Below are 20,715 nucleotides of genomic sequence, written 5' to 3' on the forward strand. Positions count from 1 at the left end.
TAATAATTTACTTAAAGAAAGATAATTGCATAAAGAAACTATATACTTTTTTAAAATATGGTACTTTATTACCAAGGGGTTTGAATACAGAATGTAATTAGAAGTGTTTAATTTAGTTTATAGCTTTAAAATAAATTATTGTTAATTGATTGTAATTATAGTATAAGTGATTATTTGTAATTATAGTATAAGTGATTATTTGTTCTTGTTTTTTTTTTTTATATAAAAGGTGTGGTTATGTGTCATTTGCTCTTTTACCACTCCTTGAAGGTTTATACTGAGGCACTAGAGTGTTTATTTTATTTTATTTTTTTAAGACAAGAGGTACAAGGTCTGAGGGATGTTGGCTAGGCTTAAAATGGTCCACAAGGACAGCTACCCTAATATTTATATATGAACCTATAAATATTCTGAACATATCTACTGCTAAGGAGGAAGTTAGAACACACAGAAAAACTATGAGTTGGCAAGCTTAAGGAAGTGGAGGGTGAAGAGAATACATATGAAGAGATGATTATTAAGACAAGGACTCTGAAGTCCAAGGCTTAGTACAGGAATTGAAGTAAGTGGTGTGCATTGAGGAGAGTTAGAAAGTGGAAAGAAAGATGAAGTTGAAGAAGAAATCAGGCAAGAAATGGAGCTGTGGAGCAAAAGTACTGAATACAGGAGGTCTAAATATGAATGGCTTAGGAGTAGTATTGCTGCTTAGCTTTAAGAGAAATGCTAAATATATGAAGGGTGTGTTAAGATATAAGTAGAATATTAAGTGAACTAGATGATATAACATTTGGAGCAGGTTACGATATTGCTGTATAAAGATTTGCACAAATATGTAAAAGTCATTATTGCTGATTTGCCCTAATTGTTCTGGTAGTGTATTTCATGTCTTATGGAGGATGATGACTGGGGATCTGTCACCTGTTTTATTTGCTGTTTTTTTTTTTTCTTAATGTCTATGAGATTTTACCAGAGGATTCTATTGGTTGTAGAATGATGAAATAATGAAACGAGGTAAAACCACTTGTCATAGAGAGTTTTATGAAAAAATGCAAAGCAAATGTTGTTAATTGTGTTTATGAGGGGCTTCCAGTTCAGTTTATTAAGAATTCGTAAGTGTGTGTTTACTGTTTATTGGTTGTACAATACATTTTGTGATTTTGTTCTATGTATATTCTGTTTTTTTTTTTGTTTGTTTTGTTTTTTTTGTTTTGTTTTGTTTTGTTTTTTGAATGTTACAATAATATAGGCTTTTTTATAATGAGAAAAACATTTACTAAGGTGATTTATAAAGAAAGAGATAAGCAGTTTTTGATGTGGTAGTGAGCACCTAACTTTTAGTGATTATCCTGCACATTGTGTTAGCATGTTCTTTAAAAGTGAGATTATTACCTATTGTGATTCCTACATCCTTTTAGTGATTAACTGTCTGAATGACACTCTTACTTATTGTGATCATAACTGGTACAACTGCTTTGCCATTAAAGCCAAATATAAATTTTATTTTATTTTCATTAATTATAAGCTTTGAGTCAACCATGCTTGTAGTGTATTAAAAAGTCACATGTGGGGAAGTGCGATTAGAGTTGCGGTACTGCATATAACTGTAGAGTCATTTGCATCTTGTACTAATTTCAGGTAACAGATAACATCAGAAAACTTTATTAACGCATTCCTAAAATGAATTTTTCACTGTATGCGGGTGGCTCTTTATATTTAGACAGTGTAGCTAAACTATGGAACCTCATCCCACTACCACTAAAATGCATTCAAATGCAAACTCATTAAAACACATCTGAAACTGCACTTATCAAATCAATGGATCTGCTCCTGTACTTCTCCAAGATAAATGCCACTGCTATCATCAGTTTGTCATTTCATCAAACCATTCCTCTTCAATCAGAATGCTATACCCCAGAATCAGTATTCACCAATACCTCAATAGTTTTACTACCATCTTCCAGTTATACATATAGTTTTGTGACACTGCCCACTCCCAGCTCTATATTTGTATTACAAACCTTATGATAGCTGTATATGTAATTGTTTCTGAACCTGCTTTACACCCCATCTCTTAACTATAATATTAACATTTTCTGACCTTCCTAGTTCATTCCCTCACCTCCATTTCTTTGGATTTCTAACTACTAATCACATGATCGATTATCTATTTGACAAACTCACTAATACACCTCTTCAGATCAACATCTACTAAAGCATAAATGCATTTTATGATGTACTAGTTACCTTTATTTTCATATGAATATAATTTAATTAGCAAATGTATGTGTAATTTCTAATGTATATTACATAGCGTCCATTCAATTATATTACTGAATGACTTTAAAAAATGTTTGTAGTATGTTGAAAGTTTTTTTCCCTGGGCTTTCACTGAAAAGGGTTTTTTGACTAAACCAAGTCTGACAAATCCGGTAAACAAAAGCAAAAAAAAAAAAAAGACCTAAAAGTAGAAATCCTACTCAAAATGCCTCAAATGGATAGCAGAAAATACAAATCAGGTAGGAAAAAAATGCATTTCCCACTGCAGACAGCCAAATTAGAGAATTTCAAAGATGGCAATAGTGTAAGAAGCTAAAAGTAGATCTAGTTACAGAGCATTTCATATTAGCAAAAAGCCTGTAAACTATTGTAAACTCTTTTTTAACTAAATATCTTCGTTAAATCACAATTAAAACAGTGTAAACTGCTGTAAATTGTTAACACATATTATTTGCTGAAGAGTTTATAATATCCAAAATGTCAACAAGGCAAAACAAAAAGTGAACTAAAAGGTAGAGAAACTATGTAAATTCAAAAGCAGAATGAAAGCACTAGGTTGGTGGAGAAGAGCTGGGAAAAGCAGATGGTAATGGCAGCAGAAGGAGAAAATTCTTCAATCACCCTACAGAAAGACATTGACCAAATGCCTTCTGAGATTTTCAAGATGAGTGGGGGTCCCTCTTTGAATATATACAGACAAATAGCAGAAGCTTGTAGGAAACAGAATGTGTTTTAACCGGCCATTCAAACAAAATAGTAAATATGCAAATTGCTGAAAAGGCGGTAAAAGAAAAAATGGTAAAGCAGCAATTATAATATGAAAAAATTACACATAAAATGGACAAACTTGAGGACTGGTTCCACAGATTCAAGGACTGGAAAGAATTTATGAGAAAATGCCTCAGCACATGGACGAAACTTTCTATTGGTTATATTAAAACACAGAGGGGGCTCAGAAATTAGATGTTCCCATTGACAGACTGAGAAAGCATCCAAGCGCTATGCTGACTAAACTGTAGACATATCAGCTAAAGGGGGAAAATCTTTCTATTCTATAGATGAGGGAAACAATTGTCTTGGAAATACAAGGTTTTACATCGAAAATTATTTTTATTGCAAACGTAAACTAACAAAAACAATGTTTTCTTTCCATAAGACTCTGCAGATAAATTAAACCTGATTTTAAGTTACTGTATAATGCTTTACTTCAAGTCTTCTCTCCACATGGATTAAGAACATATACAGACCCACAATAAGCACAAGATGAACTGGCAAAAAAAAAAAAACAACAGCTGGATACAGGAGAAGGTAGTGAATGCAGAAGCAGCTAATTAACAGGTGCATAAAACCAGCAAAGGACACTTCAAGTGAGAGATTTCCTAAAAAACCCGTTCCTGTTTTCCAAAAGAAAATTATGGACAAAACAAAGGAGATGGAACAGTTTTCAAAAAAGTGAAAGTCTCCATAAAAACAATGCAATGGGAACATCCATTGAGAACAATATTTATAAAACAGTTAATGTGTATATGTAAAATAGTCTTAATATATGGGCTGCCTTCTGAATAACACCTTTAAAACATTGAAATCAGTAAGTGCTAGACAGAAAATAACCATTTGATTAATATAAATGTAATAAGTATGACATGTCAGAATTTCACTTAAAAAATTAAAGTTTATATTGAAAGGGGGACCTATACTGCATACTGTCTGATAAAGGTCCCTTGTTTCACACTACAAATTATGTTGAGTTTCCTTTTAATAAGGGTGATATGATGGAGCAGAAGGGAGATGAGAAGTAAATGACTGATGAATGAAAGGAAACTATTATATTTTGTGATGGAAACCAATAGTCAAAACTGTATAAAATTAGTTCTGGTAATGAGTGTGTTAGGATTAGGAATGCATGCATGTTAATGAGATAAGTATGCTTACTTAAAAAATTCAAGATTCACAACAACAAAATTGCCCTGGATATTTGTTGAATTAAGATGATTGTTTGGTGTAATTGAAATTTAAGCTTGCACACTGGAAGGTAGTTTAGAACCACTGACATCTGTAAGTACCACTGACAAAATGACTGTATTTCATTTTCCTTTCATATTTGTGCAGAGTGGCATACATCTGGTGTTACTGGAAGATAAGTTATCTTCCATGATAAAAAATAAAACCAGCTCCAATCCAGGAACTCACAAGTAATAAAAATAAAAACCATCGACCACACGACAAGTAGAAACGACAATAAGGCACAGACCAGGAAACTTAAAGCAGAAAATATTTAATCCAATAAAAGCACACCGACTGAGCGCTTTCACCAGTAACACTGGCTTCTTCAGAGTCGTACACACACACACCCAGCAAAGCTTCCTTTAAAGTACTTAATAAAATTCAATTATTCAATTAATCAATTCATTTGTTACCATCACTTTAAAATTCAATTACTGTTTTTTTCACTCTCTCACTTCTCATACATTCAATCATAACTTAAAATATTTTAAAATATTTTAAATCCATTCCAACTCGTAATTTAGTACATTTTTAATAAAAAAATCCTATAATTGTGATATCTTCTTAAACACTACCTATTCAATGTTAACCATTCCTAAAAAGATTTTTTGTATGCAAACATAACATGTGTAATGTGCAATATATGTAAATATATATACATATCTCAATGTATATTTTAGATGTGTATTTTTGAATGTGTATTTTTGAAAACCACATACCCCAATACAAAACATTTAATTATTTTAAATAATAAATTTTATATATAGAATTATATGAAAATAGTAAAATAATAAAATGAAATAATAAAGTAATACTAAATAATTTAATTTGTTGTCTCTATCAGAGGTATATCAACTATTGTGTATTATTAATGTAATGCCAAAATCAAATAATTTGTGCCTTGTATTTCAACAAAGGTTTTAAGGAAATACATTCATTAAGCCCAGGAAATTTCGTGGCATTCAATCTAATTTGCCACTCCATTTCACGTAGTGCTACACTATTATTTATGTCACAATTCATGTTTGATTTAACCCTGTCAACTATAAAAAATAAAAACTTTTTAAATTCATGACAGTCTTTAGAATGTAAATAAAGAGCATTGTGTTCATCTTTCCTTCTAATGGAACTACAATGTTCCCTTATTCTTTCTTTTAAACTTCTCATAGTCATGCCCACGTAAAATGCTTCACACGACATGCATGAAGCAATGTAGACACAGTTTCTAGTGGTGCAATTACATAAACCGGGGCAGGCAATGGTACATTTAAAACCAGCTACACTCAAATAAGTCCCCTCAGCAATGTATCTACATGTTTTACATCTACCACACTTGTTCATAAATGATCTTTTGTATCCATTGTTGGTTTTCTCCAGTATGTCCTTCAAGTTGTGACCCCTACCATATGTTATAACTGGTACTTTACCCAGTATTGCTCTTGTTTCTCTGTTCAAAAAGTGTTCCCAAAGACTCCTAAGGTTGGCACATAATTCAGGTGCTCTTTCATTCAGGTGCTCTATCATTATATTTAAGTACAAACTTTGGGGCACCTTCCCCTGGGCTAATATTTTAATTATTTTAAATGTAACATCATCACTGATTAGTCTTGATAGACGAACCATTTGGCCCTTGACCAAACCTCTCCTTTGATGCATCGGGTGACAACTTGTGAAGTGTAACATTGAATTGGCATAACTCGGTTTCCTATATATAGTACTAGTTAACTCAACTTCATTTTTCAAGATCTTTATATCCAAGTAATTGGCAACATCTCTATTCCAATTGTAAGTAAACTTAAGAAAATTGGATGTCTCATTTAAATATGAAACAAAGTCCATAGCACTTTGTTCATCCCCCTTCCATAAAATTAACAAATCATCGAGGAATCTATTGTACAGAATAATGTTGTCATAATATCTAGATCCAAAAATGTACTCCTTTTCCCATGCCAATAAGACCAGGTTTGCAAAAACCGGGGCACACCGGGCACCCATTGCTACCCCAGTTAACTGTTGATACATTTCACCTTCAAATAAAATGTAATTGTTCTTTAAAATGTACTCCATCAAGTCATGACAAAGCTCTAATGGTTCATCTATCAAGACTAATCAGTGATGATGTTACATTTAGGGCAGAGATTTACACACTTATAGGTATGTTCTTGGAAAGGGGTTACCCTATAGGATTGTTAACGAAGATTAAAAGAGAGGTATATAGGAAGAGAAGGAATAAATTTATACCAATCTTGAAAGCTAGAGGTGGTAAAACCTTGGTAGAGGACGTTAACAACGAGCAAACAAATATTAGCCCAGGGGAAGGTGCCCCAAAGTTTGTACTTAAATATAATGATAGAGCACCTGAATTATGTGCCAACCTTAGGAGTCTTTGGGAACACTTTTTGAACAGAGAAACAAGAGCAATACTGGGTAAAGTACCAGTTATAACATATGATAGGGGTCACAACTTGAAGGACTGGAGAAAACCAACAATGGATACAAAAGATCATTTATGAACAAGTGTGGTAGATGTAAAACATGTAGATACATTGTTGAGGGGACTTATTTGAGTGTAGCTGGTTTTAAACGTACCATTGCCTGCCCCGGTTTATGTAATTGCACCACTAGAAACTGTGTCTACATTGCTTCATGCATGTCGTGTGAAGCATTTTACGTGGGCATGACTACGAGAAGTTTAAAAGAAAGAATAAGGGAACACTGTAGTTCCATTAGAAGGAAAGATGAACACAATGCTCTTTATTTACATTCTAAAGACTGTCATGAATTTAAAAAGTTTTTATTTTTTATAGTTGACAGGGTTAAATCAAACATGAATTGTGACATAAATAATAGTGTAGCACTACGTGAAATGGAGTGGGAAATTAGATTGAATGCCACGAAATTTCCTGGGCTTAATAAATGTATTTCCTTAAAACCTTTATTGAAATACAAGGCACAAATTATTTGATTTTGGCATTACATTAATAATACACAATAGTTGATATACCTCTGATAGAGACAACAAATTAAATTATTTAGTATTACTTTATTATTTCATTTTATTATTTTACTATTTTCATATAATTCTATATATAAAATTTATTATTTAAAATAATTAAATGTTTTGTATTGGGGTATGTGGTTTTCAAAAATACACATTCAAAAATACACATCTAAAATATACATTGAGATATGTATATATATTTACATATATTGCACATTACACATGTTATGTTTGCATACAAAAAATCTTTTTAGGAATGGTTAACATTGAATAGGTAGTGTTTAAGAAGATATCACAATTATAGGATTTTTTTATTAAAAATGTACTAAATTACGAGTTGGAATGGATTTAAAATATTTTAAGTTATGATTGAATGTATGAGAAGTGAGAGAGTGAAAAAAACAGTAATTGAATTTTAAAGTGATGGTAACAAATGAATTGATTAATTGAATAATTGAATTTTATTAAGTACTTTAAAGGAAGCTTTGCTGGGTGTGTGTGTATACGACTCTGAAGAAGCCAGTGTTACTGGTGAAAGCGCTCAGTCGGTGTGCTTTTATTCGATTAAATATTTTCTGCTTTAAGTTTCCTGATCTGTGCCTTATTGTCGTTTCTACTTGTCGTTTGGTCATTGGTTTTTATTTTTATATCTTCCATGATAAGCTCAACTAGTCCACAAGAGGGTAGAGTCACTGTGAATGGATAATAAAGCTTGACCTTTACACACCTGTTTGTGCAGAGCATGTATATATTTATATAGTTAGTATGTTGTTTATTTCTTGGGGAGTGAGGTAATTGTTTGCTTTAACGAGATTGTGTACATTTGAGACAATACTGCAGAAAAATATATAAATATAAATACAAAGTGATAGAAAATTACTATGAAGGATCAATTTGTACCAGACAGAAAAGAATTTGAGTTAGGCAGAATAAAATATAATCTTTTCTATGACACAATCTGATTTATTAGTTTGGAATATAAATATACTTATTTGATAAGAAATAAAAAACAAGAGAAGGTACTGAAATATATTTATAGTAGTAGTATATAAGTAATAAATTACAGCAAACACACCTGAATCATAGACAACATTAAACTTTTGTTTAAAAAGCATTAAGGATGGTTTATTTGCTGCAACAGAAATAGAACAAAAGAAAGGGGTCTTAATGATAATTACAAATTATATAGGAATAAAGACTGAGGAACAAATGAAGGTCATGCTGGGAAGATTTATTGTAGTTAAGGGTTATTGGTAGGCTATAAGACTTGCACTATACATGCCACAAAAGTAGTGAGACCAGATATAATTGATATCACTGTGTGTGGTAACAGCACAAGATTGGAATACTACAGGAGATAAGCAAGATGCCTCTAGGGGGCAAGATACCACAGAACATTGCTGAGGGCAGATAAGATACTTACAGAAATATATACATATATTCGAGCTTACTGCTATTATGAAAATAATGCAGAAAAAGTGGAATATACACTTTGCCAGCAAAATATGGTTCATGGGCAAGACTGGGTAGATGTTACATATTGAAAGAATACTGTAACATGGTCCAAATCATGAAAATGTATCAGTAGGAGGGTCAGACAACATACCTATACAAATTACATTTTGTAACAAATAAAAGTATATTGTGATAAACACTACCATTTTCTACTATTCCTTCTGATAGGGAAGTTATTTAATGATAAGACAATTAAAATCTTAACTGGCATGTTACTAGACCTCAACCTAAGCAATAAAGACCTTGCAAAGAACTGGGATAAACATAAACTGAATATAAGACATTAAAAATGTAGATATAGAATAATAGCTATCTAGAGGGTTTAAAAAGTAAGGGATTTATAGAAGCAAAGAAGAATAACTGGAACACAACAGGCTGAAGAGTAATTAAAAGAAGCTAGAATGTATATGCAAGAGTATTTTGAAAACATTATTAAACACAACAAAATAGAAGGCATGATGACTCATTTCTCAAACTTTATTGAGGATTTCTATAAAGTTTTGGATATGAGTTATCATGCTTTCCATTTTGTTTTTAATGATAATTCTTACATAGTTGTATTTAGAAAACATGAATGAACATAGATCAGTTGCTTTAATACAACTGTTTTAATAATAATTCTAGAGAAACCAAATTGGTGTCTCAACATCTGAGGTAACAAAAGGATGAGAAGATAACAACTAAAATCAGGACTTATAAGAACAGCAGGGTACAAGTGCGTCCAGAAAAATATGAATGTGATGGTAAATTATTACAGTACACCATGCAAAATTAAGTAATGCACAGGAAATGGTAACATAGTTCAGACAATTACAGCTTTCTTGAACTCATTACATCTGAGTGACGCCTCCAGGTGCATCTGCAGTTAACTCCTACTGCTCCTCTAGGCGTCAAATATTACTTATGCATATTTGCATTAATAATTCCAAAACCATACTACATACAAGGTTTAAAAATATTTTATCTTGAAGCATACATGATGGCAAACACAATTGTATTGATATTTGACCTCTGTCAATGAGTATTTGTTAGAATTGTAAGGTGATAATTTAATTTTTAAAGGCTCAGGCCACATCCACTAGGAGTTAAAGGTACATACTCAAAATAGTTGCACTGGAGTGAATCAGAAGTAGAAAGAGGCCATTAACAACAAACATAAAAGAAACTCAAATGAAGAAAGAAAGGAGAGAAGAAAACACTGGAAAAAACTCTGATGGTGATGGAATTTCAATATTAGTATGGAAAAAGAAAAAACGTGAGATAATAAAAGTCTGTCTAGTACTTTTTAACAATATTTTTCTGGGTTGTGATGTACCTTTGACTTGGAAAGAAACGGTAGTTGTATTAAATACAAAGGGAGGGGAAATAAACCCTTGATTCAGGGTCATGCAGACCGATTTCACTTCTAAATCATGATTACAAATTGTTTATGACAAATTTAACAAAAAGAATGGCAAAGGTAATAGGCTGGATTCATAAAGGTTACCACAAAGTGTACACTTTCTAAATTCAAGAAGAGCCTTACTGCAATGCCCGTGCTGTCTGTGTGCACTTTGTGGTAACCTTTATGAATCTGGCCTATTGTTAAGAATAATAGACCTGGATCAGTACAGATTTATAGAAAATATGCAAACCTTTGATTATATTAATAGAGCCCTTTTGATTAAAAAGGATGCACTGGATAATAATAACATATTAATGTTAACAGGTCTGGCTGCCGTAAAAGCATGTGACAGAATGAGCTGTGGATTTGTGATGAGATCCCTCGAGCCATTTGGGTTTCCAATAACATGGTTAACATTAATATTTAATATCTACAGAGGAGCTCAAGCTATGGTGAAGTGTGGTGGTGAGCTATACAAAGAGTTTAGCCTTCAAGAGGAACGAGGCAGGGTTGTCCACTTTTACCATTACTCTTTGCTTTATATTCAGCTCTGTTAACCAACGTCATAAGACAGTCAAGCATAATAGGATATAAATGAAGAATATTAATGAGAAAATAGCAGTTTTTGTAGACAGTGCATAATATTATATTATATGTTACCAATCCAGAACATGATATAAACATTATATTTGATAAATTGAAATATTTTAACAGTACAGCAGGATATGAAGTAAATGAATCAAAAGCAAAGGGTATAGTAACGAACTACGCCCCAACACATAACTTGCTCCAGAATTTCCCTTTTTTATGGGATCAGTGTAGGATGAGATACTTGGGAGATTTGGGCAGAAACATTGAGGAAGGAGCTAATGAAATGTGAGAAGAAACTACTCAAAGGATTATAAATAAAATAAGACTATGGAAATCTTATTTATGAACATTAATAATAATATACATTTAATTAAAATGATTTAGCCCTATTGGTTCCTTATGCAGGTCAGGCTTATATGCATCAGCCATAATACCAGATATGGATGAATCAGAAAAGGGAAATTAAGGAATTTATCTGGGGTAAATAAAAGGAAAGAGTGCAATGGAGAAAACACTAACAGGGTGGTTTGAGGCTTCCAGATTTGGAGGCATACTATAAGACCACACAAGTAAGATTAATATATTTGATTCAGAATACAGACTATATGCCTGAAGGGATGCACATGATACACACATGCTATACAAAGTGCTCAATGAGGAGACAAAAGGCACGTGTGAGCGTTTAGAGAAATATTGGAAATTAATATAAAGAACATCTGGGCCTGATTTGAAAAGACCTGCTCTCAGTGTAAGTCTGCCCTCATTCCAAAAGACCTTCTCTCAGTGTAAGTGACTTACTTTGGTGTAAGACCTATCTACAAACAGTTTACTATGGGGAGTGCATTCCAAAACACCTGCTGTCAGTGGTCATGAACAGTGAAAGTAAGTCTTTTGAAATCTGGTTCATTATGTGCAACCTAAAAGTACTAGGCAAGTGTTTACGTTTAAGGAAGCTAGACTGTGGAAAACAGAATAACACCAATAAATTATACTATATATAGTAATAAGAAAAATACAAACTAGAATGTCATGAGCATTTGGAGAATAAAGAACAAATAAACTAGATTTTGGGAGCATATGATAAAGTGAAATGAAGAAATACAATGGGATAAAGCAAGATGCAGTTTTGTGTTGCTGAACTCAGATAACCTTGTATATACAGATCTAATACTGGAGTTCAAGAAAGATGTAAGGAGTTTGGAAGGTAATTTTGTTAAACCACAAATAGTAAATTTTATAACTGAGACCAAAAGAGAAATGGCAGATTGTAAAACAGTAATAAAAAGAGCATGTAAGGTGATATTACATTTGAGAAGATAATACAGTGCAAAGGTGAAAAAAACATGCACTGAACAATTAAATAAAGATATTAGCAGATGAAGACTAGACAGAAATATGTCTTAACTCTATAAAGATATGCAATTAAATCAAGACAATTTGGATTTTTTCCACGGAAATGTTTACACAAATATTTCTATACCCCTATAATACCTGAAATAATGTTCCTGCAGACAACAGGTCGGAAACGAGCCATATGTTGGAGATGTGCTGGTTTAGAAAGAGGTTCTCAGGCACATATACTATAGGAATGTTAAGGTGTTGCTTTAGTACAGAAATGATAACGTATAGACTAAGTCTTCTACCTGGAAGTGAATTCAGCCTCAGTATAACGTTTTTGTTGAGTTGGTGTAAAATAACATGTATAAAGCAGTGGAAGTTTTGCTAACTTTAGTATTGGTGGTGCCTAATAAAGCTATAACAAGAACATGGAAACCCAGAGACAAACCATTAATAAGAGAAGCAAGAAAATGAATTCAGTGATTAAAAATATGAAATAAAACTTCATAGTAAGAACATGATCAGTACGGGATGCTGTGTTGGAATTTGAGCTTGAAGAGAAAATATATAGATATTTAATAGACTCGAATACATGGTGAGAGGCCACCAGTCCAATTGTTAAGACTTGTAGTGGAGTGTAAATAAAATAATATGATCTCTAATTAATTCCTGATCTCAAATTAGGTTACAAACAGTTAATTTGTGTGTTTAACAGTTTTGTTTAATGAACAATGTTTAATCAAAATGGGATTAAAATGTAATTAATAGCTGATTGTGATACTTTGATTTGCATGCTTAACACATGGAAACTTATTTATAATTGAATGTAAAAACTCATTGTCTGACATAATGTTAGTTTACTAGCATCTCATAAACATATAGGTTCATAGGTTAGTATTAGGCTAACTGCCCTTTTGGGCCATTTGAAGCATAGCCAGTTACCCCATGTGAGAATCAAACCCTGCACCTTGTGTCTTTAAGATAAACACCTTAACCATATAGGTTCATAGGTTCATAGATTAGTACTAAGCTAACTGCCCTTGCAAGCCATTTTAAGCCTAGCCAATTATCCCTTGTGAGACTCAAACCCTGCACCTTCTGTTTGTAAGGCAAACACCTTAACCATTAGGCCACCCTGTCTGGTTAATTATAAAATGATTGCAACAGCAATCATTGACAAAATAAAAAGTAAACCATGCATGGGGATAGTACAGTATTTTACAAGGAAATTTTTTTATAAAGTATTTATATTACTCAAACAAATCCAACCATCTTAATAGTGTGTTCACCACAAACATGTCTAGAGAAACTGCAGTAAAAACAAGTCATCAGACTGAAAATATTATAATGGCAGTTATCAATGCCGTCACAATAAAATAGCCAGAGCTGCAGCCTGCAGTGGTAAGTGTGAAATCCTTGTAAATCTGATGGGTTATGTAATAATTCACTTTTTCTGATTCATCACATTGTTCATGAGTTCACCAGGCTGCTAACACTTAAGTCCATAAAGTTGAACATGGCAGACACCAAGCAAGGGAAAATCAGAAAAATCACCGCAACTGCCAAACTCCAAAAGCTCAGACGTCCATGACTAGTCAAGCCAGAAACATAAAAAAGTCAGTCTTTGCATTGTCCTGTCCTGTTTACAACAAAATTAAAACAAAATTCACTAGTTGTCAGGTTAATACAAGTAAGATGCTAATGGTGACAGTGCTACTACTCCAGAAATTACCCTACAAAAGGTAAAACAAATGGCACAATACATCATGCAACAATTGTCAAACAAGGCTAAATTTATAAAACAACCACTGAAATGTCATATTAACAGATATAAAAGGTACATAAAAGGAAAGGCAGCAACAAATAACTTATTAAAATGTAAGAAAATCTAAAATGGTCCAGAATAAACATTGCATTACTCCTGGCTTCAGCTATGCAGGCAATGTCCACTGTCTTGTGTTGGTATCAGCCTGTTCTGATTTGTGATAAACACTGCACTTTACTACAACAGTTAATACAAGGCTCACAAAAAATGACTATGCAGTTATACGTTTGCATTTTACAGCTGTATATAAATATATTTTTTATAATAGCCTGCCTAGGTTCAGTTTAAACTGCTAACACCACAGACATAGAAATAATTTTTTGAAAGAGATATTTTTAACAATTTTAGCTGAAATTTGCAAAACATAAAAGCATATCTGATACAACATTTCTTACTTTGCTATAATTCCCATTTGTAAGTAAAATACATTCTGAGATAGTAGACATTGTATCCGGATATCAGCACACCAAGATGAACAAGCCAATCAGTACATATAGAGTAAATCTCAGAATTCATCTGGGTTTGACCTTATCAGAAAATAAGCCATGCCTTATTGTATTTTATTGCTGGCATGTTCCATGAGATGAAGTCTATTTACAATATCACTTTAAAGTTATGTAATTAGCATTAATTAAAAAGCCATCTTTCATCTACATAAACAGCTATATTACTATGCAAACTGCTACTTTGTGCCAGATTTTCAATATATGTCTTTTTATATTCTGAACAGCTGTAAGGCAAAAGAGACTGGTGAACTGATAACTTTCACTGAAGCAAACATTAAGACTGTGTGGGACCAGGCTGCAAATGGACGACTTACTATTTGGTGCAAAACTGCACAGGTAAGCAATATACTAACTTCAGCAGTGTGCATAGATGCATGTTAAGTCTATCCTTTCTACACTTTTAAAAGGATATCTTTATTTAACATTTTTAAACTGGGAAAGAACCACCAACCACAAAATTTGCATGTGAGTCCCAACATCAGTAATGAGTACAAAACTAAATAATGTACAACTTGTACAATATATGTATGCAGTGGGACCTACACTCACATGTCTGTACAACTTGTACAATATATGTATGCAGTGGGACCTACACTCACATGTCTGTACAACTTATACAATATATGTATGCAGTGGGACCTACACTCACATGTCTGTACAACTTATACAATATATGTATGCAGTGGGACCTACACTCACATGTCTGTACAACTTATACAATATATGTATGCAGTGGGACCTACACTCACATGTCTGTACAACTTATACAATATATGTATGCAGTGGGACCTACACTCACATGTCTGTACAACTTATACAATATATGTATGCAGTGGGACCTACACTCACATGTCTGTACAACTTACAATATATGTATGCAGTGGGACCTACACTCACATGTCTGTACAACTTATACAATATATGTATGCAGTGGGACCTACACTCACATGTCTGTACAACTTATACAATATATGTATGCAGTGGGACCTACACTCACATGTCTGTACAACTTATACAATATATGTATGCAGTGGGACCTACACTCACATGTCTGTACAACTTATACAATATATGTATGCAGTGGGACCTACACTCACATGTCTGTACAACTTATACAATATATGTATGCAGTGGGACCTACACTCACATGTCTGTACAACTTGTACAATATATGTATGCAGTGGGACCTACACTCACATGTCTGTACAACTTATACAATATATGTATGCAGTGGGACCTACACTCACATGTCTGTACAACTTATACAATATATGTATGCAGTGGGACCTACACTCACATGTCTGTACAACTTGTACAATATATGTATGCAGTGGGACCTACACTCACATGTCTGTACAACTTATACAATATATGTATGCAGTGGGACCTACACTCACATGTCTGTACAACTTGTACAATATATGTATGCAGTGGGACCTACACTCACATGTCTGTACAACTTGTACAATATATGTATGCAGTGGGACCTACACTCACATGTCTGTACAACTTATACAATATATGTATGCAGTGGGACCTACACTCACATCTTGCACTTTTGACAGGGAACAAAGGGAAGGCCACCTGTGACAGTCTTTGGAAGGAGTGAGGCCTTCTTTTACTGCTGTGTTAAAACGAATGAGTCATATGAACACTTTGATTCTCAATATGAGCCAGGTTAGGATGGCTGGAGTATGGAATGGAATGTCCTTTAGCTGAGAGATATATGGATGACATGCACAGCACATTAAATGACAATTTGGGTTGTCTTGCCAGTAATATAGTCCTAATACATGGCACTACACAGAAACAATAAAATGTGTGTGAATAAAACAAGCAAGCTTTTATTTCTTACAGAGAATAGCACCTCAGCCTTCCAATCAACTTAGGACTGGATTGGGTGGCCATCAGTGTGGGGTATATCTCTGCAACCACATGTACAAAGTGATTTAGTAAATTGCAGTATAGTTTAAGAATAAACAATAAGCAGACACATACAGCAACTGACCTGCAGTCAGTAGTGGTTAGCAGGATGTTGATCATAATGGAGACAGAGACTTGGTGGATAAAAAGTTTCCAGAAGAGTCAGCTTTTCCTTTGATTTTCTACACTAGCCAGGACTGATGAAGGCAATGATATCAAATGTTATTGCGTGGAATTTGTAGAATGAAACATGCTTAAAATCTTTGAGTTCATAGGATTATAGGATCATAGGAAATTACTAGGCTATTGGCCCTGAGGTCCTTATAAGCCTAGCCAAGAGTTTAGCCCATGTTTAGACAAGTCAGCACCCAAACCCCTGTCCAGCAGGGACACAGGTAGAATCCCAGGGGTGTATTTTCTGTTTCCCATCCAGTTATCCAGGTTACGTTTGAAAAGGGATAATGAGGTACTCTGCTTGCCATGGAGAAAGAGTCTATTCCACAGATGGGGTAGTCTCTGGGACACAAATCTGTCCCGCAACAAGTCCTATTGATGTCACAGGCCAGGCTGAGGTCACACGTGTGGGTTACTCATGTGGAGCTTGACTTGTGGATATGCAGCAGTCCCATCAAGGCCCGCTTTGTATGCCAGACAGAAGTCACCTCTGAGGAGTCTGTATGAAACTGAGTAGAGAGACAGGGCTTTTAGCCTATATGTGTATGGTAGATGTTTGAGACCCTGGATTCTTCTGGTTCATAGGTTCATAGGTAGGTACTAGGCTATTGGCCCTAGGGCCTAAGGTACCCTAGCTTTTGCCACCCAAGAAAAGTATTTTCCTCTGCCCCTGTCGAGCAGAGCCACAGAAGTGATCCCTGGGGTGAATTTCCTATCTCCCATCCAATCATCAGGATTTTTCTTGAAAAGTGCTAATGAGGAGCTTTGTTTGATATAGATAGGTAGTTTGTTCCAGAGCATGGGAAGTCTCTGGGACAGGAATCTATCCTTCCAGCATGTTCTGTTTATTGTGGTGACAAGGTTTAGGTCTCTAGAGTGTGTAGCTCTGAGGGATTGGGATTTCTTTAAATGGAGCATGTCCAACAGCTCTGGGTTTGACACAGCTTTATATGTTAGGCAGAGATCGCTTCTGAGTAGGCAATATGCAACGGAGTAAAGCTGGAGTTTTTTGAGATGGTCTGCATAGGGCATCTGTTTGAGGCCGGTAATCCTTTTTGTGAGGTATTTCTGCAGCCTTTCCAGTTGTTGTCGATGTCTTGTGAGGTCTAATGAGTGATGAGTAGAGGGGAACAATGACCTCTTTTTTCCTGGATCAGAAACCTTTTGTGATGAGGTGTGCCACATAGAAGGATTTCCTGACTACTGTGGTGATGTGATTATCAATAGGAGAGAATACTGTCCACCTGTGTCCCAAGGTCTCTTATCACACTTTTGGTGTTAAGTAGACTACCGCCTATGTGGTAGTTCATGGGTACAGAGTTTTTACCAAAAGGGATGACAATGCACTTTTTAGCATTGAGCTTGAGGCCATGGCTTTGACACCAGGCATCTGTCTCAGTGAGGCCCTTTTGTAGGATGTCCACATCGTTAGAAGTTTTGATTATGGCTCCAAGTGTGCAGTCATCTGCGAACTTCATTAGCCAAAGACCTTCCTGTACAGACTAGCCTGTACTTCAGAGAAGTAGATACCACTGTGACACAAATCTTTCCCGCCAACAAGTCCTATTGATGTCACAGACCAAGTTGAGATCACGCGTGTGAGCTACTCGAGTGGAGCTTGACTTGTGGATATGCAACAGTCCCATCAAGGTGGGTCTGAGATTGCTTTGTTGCCAGAAAGAGGTGACCTCTGAGGAGTCTGTATGATACTGAGTAGAGGGACAGAGCTTTTAGCCTATCTGTTTTGGGTAGATGTTTAAGGCCCTGGATTCTTCTGGTGAAGAACCTATGTGGTCTCGCCAGCTGCTACATGTGTTTTGCGAGGTACATGTCGAAGGGGGCATTGCACTCAATAATTGGCCTTATAAGAGAGAAATACAAGAATATTATGACCTCCTTGTCCCTGGATTTGATACCCTTACTAATGAGGTGGGCCATGTAGAAAGCTTTCCATACAGTGGAAGCAACATGGTGGTCAAAAGTCAGGTTGCTATCAACCTGGGTGCCCAAATCCCTCACGACTGATTTTGTATTTAGGACGTTGTTATTAATGTGATAATATGTGGGGACATCGCTCTCCCCAAAGGGGATGATGATGCATTTTTTGGTATTCAGCTAGAGGCCATGTTTCTGGCACCAGTCATTTGTTTAGGTGAGACCCTCTTGGAGGACGTCCACATCACTTGGAGAATTGATGACCGCACCCAGCTTGCAGTCATCTGCAAACTTGGTCAGCCATAGCCCACTGGTTTTGGCCTGCACCTCAGAGAAGTATATCCCAAATAACAGAGGCCCCAAGACCGATCCCTGGGGTACGCTGCTCGTTATGGGTCTACTGCTTTAGGTGGCTTCCTCTATTTTGATTAGGTGGGTTCTATCAGTAAGCCAGCTTGCTACCCATCTAATAACATATGGATAGATGCCTAATTTTTAGGTTCATAAGTTTACAGGTGTGTACTAGGAAAATGGCCCTGGAGCCTTTACAAGCCTAGCCCATAGATGTGCCCTGGCATTGTGTCACCCGACATTAGTTACCAGTACCTCTATCAAGTAGAGCTACTGGAGTGATCCCCAGGGTGAACTTTCTATTTACCATCCACTCATCAAGATTTCTCTTGAACAGGGCCAGTGAGGTGCTCTGATTGACATGTATGCGGAGTTTGTTTCAGAGTATGGGCAGTCTCTGAGTTATGAACCTGTTCCTCCAGCATGTTCTGTTGATTGTAGTAATAAGGTTGAGGTCTCTGGAGCGTGTGGTATGGAGGGATTGGGATTTCTTTAGATGTAACATTTCTAACAGAGCTGGGTCAGACATGGCTTTGTAAGTCAAGCAGAGATCGCCTCTTAGTAGATGATATGACACAGAGAATAGCTGGAGTTTTTTGAGTCTGTCTATGTAGGACTTGTGTTTAATGCCTAGGATCCTCTTTGTGAGGTACTTCTGTGGCCTCTCCAGCTGTTGCAGGTGTCTAGTGAGGTACATGCCAAATGGGGCATTATACTCGATGATTGGCCTAATGAGGGAAGAGTAGAGAGAGATGATGACTTCTTTCTTCCTGGATGCAACACCCTTGGTAATGAGATGTGCCACATAGAAGGACTTTCTGACCACAGTGGCAATGTGGTGGTCGAAGGAGAGGTTGCTGTCAACCTGTGTCCCCAGATCTCTTATAATGCCTTTAGTGTTCAGTGGGCTCCTGTCGATGTGGTAATTTCTAAAAATTGAATTTTCCCAAAGGGGATGACAATGCATTTTTTGGCATTAAGCTTAAGGCCATGGTTACTACACCAGTCATTTGTCTCAGTGAGGCCTTTCTGTAGGATGTCTGCATCACTTGGGAAGTTTATAATGGCTTCCAGCTTGCAGTCGTCTGTGAACTTGGTCAGCCAGAGTCCCTCCGTGTTGGCCTAGACTTCTGAGAAGTAGATGCCAAACAAGAGAGGAACCAAGACCGATCCCTGTGGGACTGCACTCATGACTGATTGGCAGTCTGACTCAGAGTCTGCTACTTTCATGTTGTGGGTTCTATCTGTGAGCCAATTTGCAACCCACCTAATGATACAGAGGTTGATGCCTAGTTTGGTGAGTTTATCAATAATTCCCAAGTGAGGTATGGTATCAAAGGCCTTGGTCAGATCGAGGTAGGCTGTATGAACTGCCTTATCCTCATCCACAGCTCTGGTGACTGCCTAAAAGAAGTCAACCAGGTTGAGCAGGCATGATCTACCTTTAACAAAACCAAATTGTGTGGGATCTAGAGTTTGGAGATTCCCTACATCTTTGTTAATTAGGTCCATGATGATGCACTCCATAGCTTTTACATATCAGACTCGTCAGGTTAATGGGATGATAATTCCCAGGGTCTGTAGTCACTCCCCCTTTATGGAGAGAGATGACTGTAGCAGTGCGCCATTCGGTAGGGACAAAGCCAGAGGTGAGGCTGTGTGTGAACAGTGCACACAGATGTGGTGCCTGTTCACTTTGTAGTTCATGTAGAACACAGCCAGGGATATTGTCGGGTCCCATGGAAGCTGTTTTCTTGGCCTTGGACAATACAGCTTTAACCTGTGCTGCAGTAATGATGGGTGCCTGACATTCTTCTGGTATCATGAAAGGTCCTTGTGGGGGGAGAGGGGTAAAGTTGGCACTGAATCTGTCAGCCAGTATGTTGGCAAT

At 35.7% G+C, this 20,715-nt stretch overlaps 2 protein-coding genes across 3 annotated transcripts in view; one reads left to right on the forward strand and one right to left on the reverse strand.

Annotated features, from left to right (window-relative positions):
- Positions 1-20,715, reverse strand: part of LOC122813140 (nmrA-like family domain-containing protein 1) — a 918,981-nt gene that overhangs the window by 739,272 nt on the left and 158,994 nt on the right. The window lies entirely within an intron of this gene.
- The window catches only part of NCF2 (neutrophil cytosolic factor 2), a 612,590-nt gene that overhangs the window by 548,738 nt on the left and 43,137 nt on the right, over positions 1-20,715 (forward strand). Inside the window, exon 13 of the mRNA XM_044085286.1 lies at positions 14,666-14,777. Coding sequence (XP_043941221.1) covers positions 14,666-14,777 — 112 coding nt within the window. The remainder of the gene's footprint in view (positions 1-14,665; positions 14,778-20,715) is intronic.

The sequence above is a fragment of the Protopterus annectens genome, chromosome 10.part0 (genome assembly GCF_019279795.1).
Source record: "Protopterus annectens isolate FY-2018-M chromosome 10.part0, PAN1.0, whole genome shotgun sequence".
NCBI classification, from domain to species: domain Eukaryota; kingdom Metazoa; phylum Chordata; order Ceratodontiformes; family Protopteridae; genus Protopterus; species Protopterus annectens.